The sequence below is a fragment of the Suncus etruscus genome, chromosome 7 (genome assembly GCF_024139225.1).
Source record: "Suncus etruscus isolate mSunEtr1 chromosome 7, mSunEtr1.pri.cur, whole genome shotgun sequence".
Lineage (NCBI taxonomy): Eukaryota > Metazoa > Chordata > Mammalia > Eulipotyphla > Soricidae > Suncus > Suncus etruscus.
Window position 1 is genome coordinate 61,240,492 of NC_064854.1, and position 14,212 is coordinate 61,254,703.

The following is a 14,212-nucleotide window of genomic DNA, read 5'->3' on the forward strand; positions in this document are numbered from 1 at the left end:
ATCAGGGCAGCGTTATTTTAAACAAGGACAGTCAAAGCATGTGCACCCCCAAACAGCAACCATACTGTCCTGGCCATGCCCACCCCACTCCCACACCCCTTACCCCGCAGCTGCCTGTTAAATTCCGTTTGTCAGAATCCTCGCAGCCGCACCATCGGGACATGCCCGTGATTGCAAACTTCTGTTCTAAAGACATTAAATAAATTATTTCTTTAAGATCATATGGCAGATCTATAATTAATTAAACCCCCACCACGATATTATGGCAAAATAATTTAGCTTTTCTAAAAAGGTAAATGTAATTTGCCGATCTGGTATTTGGACGAAAGCTTTGCCCGAAATCAATTCCTTTGGTTTCCAGAGAATAGAAACGAGAGGCAATCTCATTTTAATTATATCTCTTTATTGCTAACAAAGGAATGATTTATGCAATTAAATTAACTGGCTAGAAAATTACCCTCAGCCTGGCTGCCCTGGTTCTCGGCTTTTCTGAATCGTGGCTTCTTGGGCCTCTGATGTAGATTAATTTTTCCGATAGGCAAACAATGCCTCTCATATTCTTCTTTCCCCCTTTCTTTTATTTTCTTATTCAAAAGCTCCTTTTGATTCTTGCCAAAGACATAAGTAATATTTGTTGAACCGTTGGCTCCCCAGCTCTCCCATGCTATAAGGCTACGAAAGACCCTTTTCTCTTCCATCTTGTTATTGTGGAGTAGAGCTGGATCAGTTTCCTCTGTGGGGGCCGGAATCGTAACACAGACTTGAGAAGCTGTACACTAGGCCTGATGGAGACAGAGAGCGAGGAAAGCAGGCCCACGTCTGTCTGTCCATCCATCCACCTGAACCCACACCTGCCCAGTGCCCTCATGTCTCCTAAAGCCTGAGCCAAAACACTTCTGAACTTGGCATCTGTGCCTAGGTGGATGAGTGACGGCAGCCCCCAGGTGCTGTGTGGGGATGCTCCCAAATCCAGAGGGTCCTGCCCACTCACAGCTGTTATTCCAGTAGAAGGAATGGACAAGAGGAGCCCATGAACAGCTGGGTTTCCTTACCCAGCAGGTCTGGGGGTAAGAGGTCCTCTCTGAAGGACAGTGGGGTCCCTGAGACACTCAGAAGCTGGAGCATACACTGGGCCCCCAATCCATCCATACATCCCTCTGTAATGTCTGAGAGGCCTGGGTGTCAGCAGACCCCTGGCTGAGAATCAACAGCAGGGACTTCAGGCCTCCGAAATTGAGACGCACACCCTCTAAGAGAGCATGGGCAGGCGGGTACCTGGTCCCTACAGCCAACTTCAGCCCAACAGGGTGCAAAGGAGCAAGTGTTCAATGACATCACTGCTGGGGGACCTTAGGGGACCCTATTGGTGCCAGGTGTCTCGAACCAGGGCTATCAGCCAAGTGCTCTCTCTACCCATGTGTTATCTCTGTGGCCCCTGAGCCCCCAGCTCCACTGAGAAATGGCAGATGCAATAATTACCACCCAGATGGTAACAGGATCAGGTCTGGGGGGTTGGGGGGTGAAGCTTTGATCTGGTTCCACTTCTACACCCATCTGCTGTCCTGAAATAAACCCTCCAGCTCACCAGAGATGCTGCTGTTGTTTTAAGAGGTTCCACTTTTGCCTCCAACTGCAAACCTGTTATTCTGTGTGTCCATCTTTAGGGGAAAATAAGGCACTTCAATGAGAGAGAGAAGGGGGCCAGTGGCAGTTCCTCAGTAGAGAAGGTTTCTATCTCTAACTTTTGGAAGGTTTCTATCTCTAACTTTTCTGGCCATAAAGAAAATAGGAATCATCCCATTCAACTAACACCAAGTACATAGCTTCGCCTGTGAGGAGCTATTTCAGTTCACCCAGTTCCGGCATAAAATTAGTCCTTCCTCCAAATATACTGTGGAACTAGGAATTAACTGTTTTCTCTGCTGAGCCTGTGACTCAAGTTTCCTTCCATTGGGCTTCCCTCCACCCAGGGCTCCAGACATTAATTCCTAATCTTTCCAATGCAGACTCCCCCACCCCCATTCACTGAGATGTTGTATTGTTTTTTTTTATTGGGGGGGGCGGGGGCACACACCTGGCGGCGCTCAGGGGTTACTCCTGGCTCTTCGCTCAGAAATCTCTCCTGGCAGGCTCAGGGAACCATAGGGGATGCTGGGAATTGAACCTAGGTCCATTCTGGGTTGGCCTCCTGCAAAGCAAATGCCCCACCACTGTGCTGTCTCTCCGGCCCGAGAGGTTGTATTCTAAGCAGACATCTGCAGAGGGCTGGACCTCTGAGCAAATGTCTATACATATAACAAGTTCCCAGTCTCTTCTGCAATCAAGTGGCTGAACCAGGCTTGGCCCTGCAGGGAGTCTCTTGGGAAGGTTGTGTGGCCATTTGGTGCTGGCAGAGATGGTCACTCCTGCCTCCATCCACGGTGGGATCCCCCAGTCACAGGAGAGAAAAGGGCTAAGTGCCAGAAAGCAACTCGGGTCCAAATAGGAGCCAGGAAAAGAGGTGTCAGATATGAGGTCTGGGCCCCCGAGACCCCCCATATTCCATTCGAGTCACAGGTGGAAACCTTTGAGCGGGTCTGTGGCTTGAGGCTAGGTGATGGGCGCTAAGTACACGTGCTAAGCTCATCAGAGGCCGAGGCTGAACACCCAGCCATGCTCATCTCCAGCAGCCCCGTCCACTATATTCCAACGTCTACTTAGATACTGCAAGAGGCAGGATTCATCTCAGACACACACATGTCCCTTTAATTTCAAGCGAACAAACATCTACATGAAAAGCATCATCATCCCACCTCAGACCTGGTCCGTGCCCCCCCTCAGGAGGTCTCCGGGCACAGCAGCCGTGCCTTCAGTACCGCTGCCTTCTCCTGCACCTGGGCACAGCCATGCTCGGCCGCCTTCTCCAGCCCCTCATGGTACTTCTCTAGTGCAGCTCGAAGGCTGACAAAGATCTCCTGGGTGGGAGAGGGAGACGGAGAGTGAGTGAGAGCCGCAGACAAAGACACACGGGAGAGGGAGGATGTGAGCGAGCGAGAGCCACAGACATGGCCACACACAAACACACATGAGGGAGGGCGGAGAGAGAGCTGGAGCACCCCCATTAAGTCGGTGAGTGGCCGCAGGGATTAGGGACCCCAAGGATAGTCCGTCCCACTGGCCCCTGCCCCTGCACTCACGCGAGCTTTGAGCTTCTCGCGCTCAGCAGTGTCCTTCAGCTGCTGGATGCCCAGCTTGATGCGCTGCCCATCCTGCGTGAGGGAGCCCACACGCTGGCACACGGCCCCGCGCTGCTCCTGCACCCGGTCACAGTGCTCGATGACGGTGCGCTTGTGCCGTTCAGCATCCTCCAGCTTCCGTTTCAGTCGAAACTGCGCTGCTGCCAACTTCTCCTTCCGCACCACCAGCAGCCGCCGCAGTGCCGCTTCCTCCGCCTTCAGCTTCTTCACGGCCGACTCAGCACTCTCGATCTGGTCCTCCAGACTCAGGCTCTGTTGTGGCCGGGCTCAGTGAGCTTCAGCGGGAATGGGCCCCCCCAAACCCACCCCACTGCCAGGCCCTGCCCTGCAGGAGGCAGCACCCACCTCCTTGGCCATCTGTGCCAGTTTGTCGCGGCTGCCCGCCAGCTCCTGCACCTTCTTCTGGTACAACTGCACCTCCAGCTGGCAGGATGGCAGCCCCTCCACCGAGTCCCGGTACACGTCGAACCTGTCCATCACCTCTTGCTGGGAGAGACCGACAGCAGCTGTTGGCTCTGGAGCAGGTCGGGAGTCCGGCCTGGACTCCCAGGCTGCTCCAGCTCACTCTGGCCTCGGTGCCACCAAGCATCCCAACTCGCTCTGGGGACACTTTCTCAGGGACTCAGTCCACTTTGCTGAGGGATCGTGACTGGGAGTCCCCCCAGCCTGTCACTGTAGGTTGGAGATTGTAACAGTGGGGTATGGGCTGGAAAGGAGACACTGCCTCCCTGCCTGTCACTGAGGGCACAGCCTCCAAACTGGCCTGAATGAGCCTGTTCCTGCTGCATCCTCACAGCCAGGTTGAGAGCTTGAGGCAGAAGGGGCACAACTGGCGTGTTTTTATTTGGGGCCACACCCAGGAGTGCTCAAGGGCTTATTTCTAGTTCTGCATTCAGTGATCACTTCTGGCAGGGTTCAGGGACCCTGTGAGATGCCAGCGATGGATCAAACCTGGGTTGGCTGTGTATAAGGCAAGTGCCCTCCCCTCTGTGCTCCTGCTCCAAAACACCAGAGCTAACTCAGAACAAGACCCCAGGGCCACAGGCCCCACACACACCCGGGAAGCCTTGAGCTTCTGCACTGTGTCCTTCATCTTCTCCTTGTAGTTCCTGAGCTTCTCGGGAGAATCCACGATCTTGGTCTTCAGACTTTCCTGCAATTCTTTCGATGACACCAGGGACAGTTTCAGCTCGTTCTGGAAAGGGAACAGAACGTGTCTGCAAGGAATGGGGTTGGGGGCACCTCCCCAAATCTGACACCCACTCTGGGTTCTCTTGGGCCCTATCCTGGGGTGGGTCACACAGGACAAAGTAGCTCCTTCTGAGACCCATTCTCTGCTCCAGTCGGTTCTCCCTGGGGCATTGCCTGAAACCCTGAACCCAGATGCCCATCTCTAAGCCATTGCTCACCAGGTGCTTGGTTTTCTCAGAAATGGCGGATTTCTTTTGTACGTTCCCCTCCTGCAGCACGATCTGGGGAAGGGGCAAGACGACTTACCCGAGGTCTAGCCCCAGTCTGCTGCCCAACAAGGCAGCCCTGAGAGGCCGGAGACGCTGCACTGCACTGGGGGCTTAAGACAGCTCTGACAAGGGACCAGCTCAGCATGAGGGACTCGTGGGGTATAGGGTGTGGCCCGAGGTCTCTGAGCAGCCCCGACAGTACCGTTTTCTGCCTGAAGTCCTGGTTCAGCGCCTGCTGCAGCTCCTGAATGTCATTCGACAGCTGCTTGAACTCAGCCTGCTCTTCCACAGGAATGGAGCTGGGCAGAGTTATAGGGGCGGGATGAGAGTTCAGGCCACCCGAGGTCTGCCTGTCCTGCCCCTGCCCTTTTTGTCCCCCACCCCGCACAACCAGGCTTACTCACTCCAACCGCTCCAGTTTGGTCAGTGCCTCCTGGTGTGCACTATTCAGCTGCTGCAACTTGTCCAGGGATGATTTCTACGGGAGAGGTGGGCTCAGTTAAGGATGCTCCAGCCCAATCAACTTGAGCAATGCCAGCTCCCACCACCAGGCTGCAGCCCACAGGGAGGCCCATAGGAACCCCCAGATGGTGGGCTCCAGGTTGCAGAGCTCAGGACCCTCAGCATATCTTTATCATGGGGGAGGCCACATCCAGGTGTCTGCCCAATTCTCAATGGTGGGGATTGTAGAAAGGCCAGAGCCCTAATCTCTGTCCCAGCCCCCGCCCCCCAAAAGATGCCAAGCCTCACATATAGCCAGAAGAACTCCATATATGTCTCCCGGCAGGCCTCCCGGAAGTGGATGAAGTTGATGATGCCGCTCAGGAACCTACTGGTCCGCTTGGCCTCTAGTACAGGAGGGGACAGAGAGGGACACTCCTGAGGTGTCAGAGATGCAGCCTCCTCTGCTGCAAACTGATCCTCTGAGTGCCCCCCCCCCCCAGGAGGGGATCCAATCAGCTGCAGGAAGTAACTTGCTCTCCCTGGTGGACCACTCCACTATCAGAAGCAGCTGTGCAGGCAGTGACCCTGTCATCCAAGGCCAGAAGAGAGAGATGAGCCAAGCCCAGGCTTTACTGAACCCCAAGACCCAGTACTGCAGGGAGGGACCATGGTGACAATGATGACCTGGGAAAGGCAAAGGCACGAGGCCCCACCAGGTGAGGCCCAGAACCCAGAACCAAGAAGAAAAGGAAGAAAGACTAATTAGAAAATTTGCTTCCCTGCAGATCTAGAAAAGGAAAACTGGGGCTGAAGAGATAATACAGCGGTAGAGCATTTGCCTTGCATGCTGCTGACCTGGAACAGACCCAGGTTCAATCCCCAGCATCCCATAAGGTCCCCCGAGCCTGCCAGGAGCAATTTCTGAGTGCAGAGCAAAGAGTAACACCTGGTGTGCCCCCACCCCACCTCCCACACACACACACAAAAAAAAAAAAAGAAGAAGAAAGAAAAGGAAAACTTCCAAGCACAGGCCATTCAGAACTTTGTCTTTGCCAGTGGGAGGCCCTTTCTATAGGCTGTTTCCTGTGTTTTACATATAATGATGGGACAGGAAGGGGGCACTGAAAATAATTCTAACTCCTCACTTACTTGGATAGAGAATATCTGCGATCTCAAAATCATTGACCCGGCAGATGGGCATTAATGTGTCCCTGGAAAAGGAAGTGAAAGCTAATGAAGAAACACTGTAGGTCAAGAGAATATGACCTCTGGCTCCCCAGAGTTCTCTGGGTTAAAAGTCAAAGGGCTGGTAAGGGGAGTGCATCTCCACACACCAGAAGGGGAGCAGAGGAAGGGGCTTAGATTCCAGCAAAGTGCAGCGCCCCCATGGAGGGATCAGACCCTTGAAGAATGTGAATCCACAGAGAGATGGGCTCACCCACCACCGGGGAAGTTCAGCTGGAAACTGAGCAGTACGCTCTGGGGTCCCGCCTACATACTCACAGGTGAAGGAACAGGTTGCTGACAGGCAGGAAGCCTTCCATGATCTGAGGATATGCCACTTCAGAGCGGACTGGCAGCTGCAGGGGATGGTCAGAATCCATGTCAAGCTTTGAGAGGACGGGACCAGGGATCTCCAGTCTCCTTTAGCCATAAAGGTCAGAACATGCTAACAACGTGGAACCAAAACCTGATTGCAGTGCCTGGCACGACCATGTCAAAGGTCATGATGAGGACTCAAAGAAAAGAGATCACCAAAGGTTGAACAGCCAGTCTTGCTCAGCACTGCTGGCAGGGGCCACACAGGTGGAGCTCAGGGCCCATTCCTAACTCTGTGCTCAGGGCCCACACCCAGCTCTGTACTCAGGGCTCACTCCTTGCAGAGTTCAGGGGCCCACAAGGGATGCTGGGATAGAAGTGGGGCTATCAGAAGAAAAGCCAGCACCTTGACCCCTGTCTAGCCCCTCTACCCTCTGACATTCTGTGAGATTCATCTCCCTGTGACAGAACCCTAGGGCATCTCTCCAGAGGAGAGTCTGAAAAGCCTGAGCAAGGTCTGCCCGAAAATGAGACAGAGCCTGTAATGGTCACAGGGTGAGAGGCAATGTGCCACTGTCTCAGGAAAAATGCCTGGGGAGGGCACCCTGAAGCTGGAGAAGGGGACCTCCCAAGGGGTCTCTGGCTGGGGTGTTGCAGGGGATCAGGTTGTACAGATTCCCCAAGGATTTCCCCACCAATGTCTGGTCCTGGGCTGTAGTGTGAGACTCACCATATAGAAATGCTCTAGGCGAATCCCGTAGACCATCTGCAACACCCGCATGTAGATGGCATGTAAGACCTCGGGCTGAAATGAGAACCCGTCAGCCGCAGCTCTGTCAAACCCCATAGGAGTCTGGTCCCATGTGGTGGACGCTGGGCAAAGTCAGTTGTTGGAGCTTCTGGAAGGTAGAGCCAGCAGCCCCAAATCAGCCTAGTGGGGCATTTGTGAGAAGGAGCAGGAAGGGCAGAGAGCAGGCACAGGTGCTGTTAGTGCAGCTAGAAAGCCTTTTCTTGTGTTTCTGGGTCACTAATCGGCAGCATTCAGGGACTACTCCCGGCTCTGAGCTCAGGGATCGCTCTTGGCAGGCTTGGGGTACCTTATGAGATGCCAGAGATGGAACCTAGGTCAGCTATGTGCAAGGCAAATACCCTTCCTGCCATCCTGTGGCTCTAGCCTAGACTGTTTGTACGATGCTTGAGTTCCTTGGATGTGAACTAAGGAATATGAATCCAGGGCTTAGGCACATCCTAGGAAGGGCACCTTAAAAGTCTGATCCTCTACACCAGAAGCTCCATCCTGGTGGCCTCTAATCCTGGCACATTCACTGTAGGGGGCAACACCAGTGTGACTGTGTCACCACTTCAGACCCAGCTCAGGTTCCCGCAGAGGGCCAAGGATCTCCTACAGCAGAGGCAGCTCCGTCTTGCAGGGCAGAGTCTGCCAAGTTCTGCCAACTCCCAGAACTTGGGAACCAACTGGTGGGCTCCCAGAGCTGCATCTGAGCACTTTTTGTGGCTGGATTCCCTATGGAGTCCCACGAGCCACTAATAGCTGCACCGAGGGCCAGCTCTCCCATCATCAAAGAAACTCTGATATTCCTTAAACACGCAGCTTCCTTTCTCTGCTAAGAACAAAAACAAGTTCCTGACAGGCACCGTCACCCTGATATGATCCTCCTCAGCATCCCTGGACCGGTTGCCAACCTGACCCCGCACCCAGCACCCAGCATCCCCGGTACAGCCCCCTTACCTTAGGGTTTGGATACAGGTCAGATTTGGAGAGGTTTTTGCCTTCGGGTCCTGTTAGGATCTTATTACGAATATGGACCAGAAGGTCCGCCACATTGTATCTGGGGAAGGACAGAGTCTCCATCTTGTCCGCTCACCTGAGCTAGAAAGACAACGGGTCAGGCATGGGCTTGGAGGAGAAACAAGGACATGACAATGATGTGTGTGGGTTCTGCCATATCCAACGGCCTGTGCACTCTCCTGCCGTGGAACCTTCCACAACTCCCTCTCAAGTGGCTTGTCATTCCTGATTCTTGCGTGGGGAAGAAGAGAAACCATGCTTTTCCCCTTTAAGCTTGGCAGGGAAAAGGCTGGAGGGGTCAGAGCTGGACAGGGTTTGTAGGTGTGTGTATGTGTGCGTGTGTGTGCATATGTGTGTGTTGGGAATCACAGCATTAGTCACAGGCATCTGTGTCTGCGGGCAGTCTTGTTGCATGCAGAAGCAGGCATGTCTGGGTGCAGCGGGAGTTCATATGTTTTGCATGCACAGGCTGACATGTATGTATGTTCATGTTATTTTCCTTTGTGCTTCTCTCTTCTTCTTCTTCTTCTTCTTCTTCTTCTTCTTCTTCTTCTTCTTCTTCTCCTTCTCCTCCTCCTCCTCCTCCTCCTCCTCCTCTTTCTCCTCCTTCCCTCCCTCCTTCCCTCCCTCCCTCCCTCCCTCCCTCCCTCCCTCCCTCTCTCTCTCTCTCTCTCTCTCTCTCTCTCTCTCTCTCTCTCTCGTGGCACAGAACAGTCTCGTCCTCGACCTGGCCCGACCCCAACCCATGCCTTACCTCCCGGACGGCCCCAGCCCTGACCCGCCCGCGCCGACTGTTGTTTCCAATTTTTAAATTTGCCGCCTATTGCCGGAAGTTCGCCGCACCCCGCCCGCCAGGTCCGCCCACTTCCGCCGTGACGGGAGCCTGTGGGGCCCAAAAATGAACGGGGCGCGCGGCCGATCTCGCGATCTGGGACGTCAGTGGAACCTTTCATCACGCGGCTTCGAAGTAGAGCCGGACCCGTACTCGACCGGAACTAGGAGCGCCGATGCAGGGAACGGAGACGGCGGTGCACGCCGGCCGCTGGCTTCCGGGAGTTCGGGGTGGGCCGGGAGGGAGAGAAGGAGGGAGGGACGGAGGAGAGGACGGCGGGGCCAAGGGCAGCGGCGGGGCGGGGCCTGGACTCACCTGTCGGGGTGCACCTGTGGGCGAAGATGGACGTGCTGTTCCGAGCCCATTTGGTGCTGCCGGGCTCAGATGGGAGAGTCCCGGCAGACGCCAGGAGGGAACTAACTGGAGGGCAGGAGGGAAACGAGCATCTTTCCCTCCTGGGGGCCGGAGAGATAGCACAATGGTAGGGCCTTTGCCTTGCACACGGCCGACCCAGGACAGACTTGGTGGGTTCGATTCCCGGCATTCGGAGCGATTTCTGAGCGGGGGTGGGGGGGGAGAGAGAGAGAGAGAGAGAGAGAGAGAGAGAGAGAGAGAGAGAGAGAGAGAGAGAGAGAGAGAGAGAGAGAGAGAGAGAGAGAGAGAGAGAGAGAGAGAGAGAGAGAGAGAGAGAGAGAGAATCTTCCCTTTGCTTTGCGGGGGGGGGGGGAAGAGAGAGAGAGAGAGAAAGAGAGAGAGAGAATCTTTCCCTTTGCTAACATTTCCCACTGGCTCTCTCCGCCATCCCCATGGATGGTATGAAGAATTCAGAGCTGAATCCCTAAACAGGGATTCCCACGAGCATCAGCAGGCCCCGGTGAACAGTGACAGCTAAGGTCCCCCCACCCCAGTGACACTCCTCCCCCATCCCCGCCCTGCCTGGCATCACACCTGAACGAGCTTTGCAAATGGGCACGAGACAGGAGGGGTGGCAGCCCTTTGCCCGTTGGGTCCCATGGGAGTCCGTGGGGGCAGATTGCGGGCGCCTGGGAGGACGAGCTTGTTTTCTCAGTCGGTTCCGTAGTATTTTCACCAAGGTTCAGGCTCTGGTCCATTATTTCTGCCCAGTGGCTCTTCTCAGCCTGGGCACTGGGGAGCGCTGCTGGGTCAGTGTTGACCAAGCGCCAGGAAGCTGCCACCTCTTTCTAAGTAAATAGAATTAGGCTGATAAACATCCCATCGAACACAGTGTTCTGGAAGGGAGGTTGGGGGGGGGGGGGGCGGAGGCGGGAGGGGGCACGACAGAGAATCTGATTCTTAATTGATTGGCTTTAAAAGACATGTTTAGAGCTCAGGCTTAGCAGGAAAACAGCGTCACTGCCCAAGTGGCTGCCTGCATTCTTGTACCTACCTGCTCGTTCTGGGTGCCTAGGGCTCTGAACACTATCCTTGCTCCAGGCCTCTTCAGCTCACCGTGACTCATGTTAAGGCATACTCAAGGCCACGAGTGGGGGGTCTTGTGCCCTCTACTATTTTTGTGCTGCTGTCACAGGAACCCTGAGCAATGAGATTCCATGAAGTGGATATCGGTTAAAATGTTTGTCGAGTGTGACTTTTGAGGGTAATTCTGGGCTACCCTGGCCGTGCTCAGGGCTGACTCCTGGCTTTGCATTCAGGGATCCCTCCTGAAGGGGATTGGGGAACCCTATGGGATGACAAGGATGGAACCCAGGTAAACATGTACCAGGCAAGCATCCTCCTCGCTGTGCTATATGGCTCGGGTCATCCCTGTACCTGCTCTTGAACAAGTTCTGTCTGCCTAGGTCGGACTTGTTAAGCTGGAGGGTGCCTGTCGGTGAGGGGGTCTTCTGAAATTCTTGCCTGAGAGAGAAATAGGAGGGAGCGTGATTCCAGGTCTAGGGATTCAGTGCTGGGACCAGGGTGAGCCAGGCAAGGGGGCATTAGCCCAGAGTTCACGGCAGGCTGTGGGGTGACAAAGGGGAATTAGCTCCCAGTGAGGACAGAGGTCAGAGGTCTCTGGGGAAGGAGCCCAAAGAGTTCCCACACACGTCCTCATCAGCCAGAGGATGGGGACGGAAGACACTGGGGTGCAGCCTAGTCTTTGTCTGAATGAGAAGCCAACCTGGGCCTGAAGAGGGAGATGAGGTGGGTAGGGGTGCCCCAGGCTTCATGGCACTTGTTTGGCTTTTTTTGCCCCCTACCCATCGTCTTTCCCCATCTTCTCCCAGGGATCTTGGTTCTGTGATTAGTACCTGCCTGTTTGTATTTTTATTGGGCAGCAATTTATGGGGTGGTGATTGAAAGCTACTCCTGATTCTGCACTAGCATCTGGGTGGGGATGAGAACCAGGACCCCTGGAGCTGGAGAGATAGCATGGAGGTAAGGCATTTGCCTTGCATGCAAAAGGTTGGTGGTTTGAATCTTGGCATCCCATATGGTCCCCTGAGCCTGCCAGGAGCGATTTCTGAGCATAGAGCCAGGAGTAACCCCTGAGTGCTGCCGGGTATGACCCAAAAACAAAACAAAACAAACGAGAGAGAGAGAACCAGGACCCACCCATAGCAACTGCAAGCAGGATTTGGGCTCAACGGGAGGTCAGGCCTACACAGGACAGCGGACAGCACCAGTGGCTAGGGAAAGTGCCAGTAGGAAATCAGATCCTCCTGACACTGAGGCACTTCATGGGTGCCAGTTTGGGGGGATCAGCTGCATATCTACCTTCTGTGACTGACCTGACCATCTGAGAATCTCATTTCTTCTCTTGGAGCCTTCACAACCCTCCTGTCCCACCATGAGGAGATGGAAAGCACAGGGTGGGAAATGGCCCAGGAGAGTCCAAAGAGGGGCGCTAGGTCAAGGGCTATAGGGTTCATTGTAGGTGCCATGTTTCAGGGACCACGTGTGCTACACTCAGTGGCCATAAACATGTACTTTCAGTGGTGTGGGTGCCACATTCCATAGCTGAAGATGCATATTCCATGGCCGGGGATGCCTGTTCTGTGGGCTGTAGGCTCCATTTCCCTGACCTCAGGTGCCACTTTCAGTGGCCTCAGATGTTTCAATTCGTTGGTAGTAAGTGGCACCATGTTCTGTGGTTATAGGCCCTGTTGGGTACAAGGAGGCGCCCAGGTCACTGTCACCTGCTACCCAGCCTGTGGGTAGCTTCACCACTCAGCTCTGGTGAGGGGGCCCAGCACTGGGTAGGAATATGCCTAAGCCCCGTCTCTCTGAGGGTGTCTCTCTGATGTGGGAGATGCTCCTTTATATCTGGAGGCCAAGCAAAGGGTCCCATCGGAAAGAGGAAACGCTCCATGCGCCTGGGAAAATCCTACAGGAATGAAAACAGCCTGGATGGCCTGCACCCTTGGGAGCACCCTAGTATAGCTGGGAGAGAGGGAGGGGGCTGGGGATGGGGAGAACTGATGGGAAGCAGAGATTCACCAGAACATGCAGAGACCTGGGAAGATCCTGGCCTGCATCGCCCATTCTCAGCCTGACGGAACCCTCCCCCAGTTCTGCTCTGCCCCCTTCTGACTCCAGTTCTGAGGTTCCTAGTCTTAGCCCTTTTGACAGATGCAGAAACACCCACCCACAGTTTACGGAAAGCTCCTTTGCTGCTGGCTAAGCCCAGGGTAGGTCCCATCTATAACTCTCATATGTGTGGATTTTTCTGCCTTTTATGGGAGATTTCATTGGGAAGGCAGACGTGCAGGCAGCCCAGAGCTGTTTCTGCTGGCGCCCAGTGGCCTCCCTGAATCACCCATTCCACGACACAGTCTTGCTTTCCTGAGGCCTCCTGGGCCTCAGAGCAAGGTGAGACAAGCAAGAAATTTCCACCAGCCCTGCCCCAGCCCTGCTTTCTGTCTCCTTAGTTCTCAGCTGCTGGGGTGCCCTGGGCTCTGTGGGCTGAGGTGCAGCCTCCAAAGCTTGGGTCCCCACATCTGCGTTGTTCCTGATTCCAGCCAGACATGGATGGCCACAGGGAGGTCAAACCCAGGGCCACTGCACAGAAGGCACAGTCAGCTACGGAGTGTTGAAATGATAGGGCAGTGCTGTGTTGGTGTGTCACAGCTCTTGGCCACACATGGATGAGATGCTTGTGGCCCCATCTGTCCTTCCTGGAGACCCCAGGCACCACTCAGTTCTGCAGCCCTTCCCCACTGACTCTGCCAGGTGACCTGAGTCACAGATGCTCCTTAGATGCCCTCTGCATTTGCCTGCAGGCGGCCAACCCGGGTTCAATCTCTGGATTCCCATAGGGTTGGTTCCCTGAGCACCACCAGGAGTGAATCGTGAGCACAGATGTGAGCTGTGAGCCCCAAACAAACAATAAAAAAAAAGCAGAAGTATGGAGAATTCCATGGGCTTGAGGTCCTAAGGATGGTGGCTTCATGTTGGAAGTGGAATAACCCAGAAGCAACCTTCTACACCTGCAGCTCAGGTTAGAGACTTGCAAGCATGATGGAGAGGAAGGAGGGTCTCTGAAAGGGCATCAAAAGCCCAGACATTCTGGCCCCAAAGTCTTGTTTTTGTTTTTGTTTTTTTTTTGGTTTGTTTTTTTTTGGTTTTTTTTTGTTTTGTTTTTTTTTTTTTTTTTTTGTTTTTTGTTTTTTTTTTATCACACTGGTAGCACTCAGGAATCGCTCCTGGCAGGCTCGGGGGACCATATGGGATGCCGGGATTCCAACCACAGTCCTTCTGCATGCAAGGCAAATGCCCCACCTCCATGCTATCTCTCCGGCCCCTGAAGTCTTTGTTTAGAAAGCACCCCTACCCCACCCTCAGTGCTAGGCTGTACCATGTTTGTGCTGAGAACAGGGACTCAGAGAATGTTCTTCCCACAGAAATTGTTGGGGGTGGGGTGGGGGCTGGG

General features: G+C 54.3%; 1 protein-coding gene across 1 annotated transcript; it reads right to left on the minus strand.

Annotated features, from left to right (window-relative positions):
• Positions 1-2,721: 2,721 nt before the first annotated feature.
• On the minus strand, positions 2,722-8,552 carry NUF2 (NUF2 component of NDC80 kinetochore complex). Its single transcript, XM_049776523.1, has 12 exons — positions 8,430-8,552; positions 7,410-7,484; positions 6,644-6,720; positions 6,290-6,351; positions 5,447-5,544; positions 5,101-5,174; positions 4,899-4,995; positions 4,646-4,708; positions 4,294-4,431; positions 3,582-3,722; positions 3,177-3,488; positions 2,722-2,954 (listed from the first exon to the last, which is right to left on the minus strand). The coding sequence occupies exons 1-12, from the start codon at positions 8,550-8,552 to the stop codon at positions 2,817-2,819; spliced, it is 1,398 nt and encodes a 465-aa protein (XP_049632480.1). The 3' UTR covers positions 2,722-2,816.
• Positions 8,553-14,212: the final 5,660 nt, after the last annotated feature.

Excerpts from the sequence above, each read along its gene's own strand:
- NUF2 (XM_049776523.1), bottom strand. The coding sequence starts at position 8,552 with ATGGAGACTCTGTCCTTCCCCAGATACAATGTGGCGGACCTTCTGGTC. Across the intron at positions 5,545-6,289 it reads CGCAGATATTCTCTATCCAA|AGGCCAAGCGGACCAGTAGG; the intron begins GTAAGTGAGGAG and ends CTCCTGTACTAG. Across the intron at positions 3,723-4,293 it reads AGAAGCTCAAGGCTTCCCGG|CAAGAGGTGATGGACAGGTT; the intron begins GTGTGTGTGGGG and ends GGTCTCTCCCAG.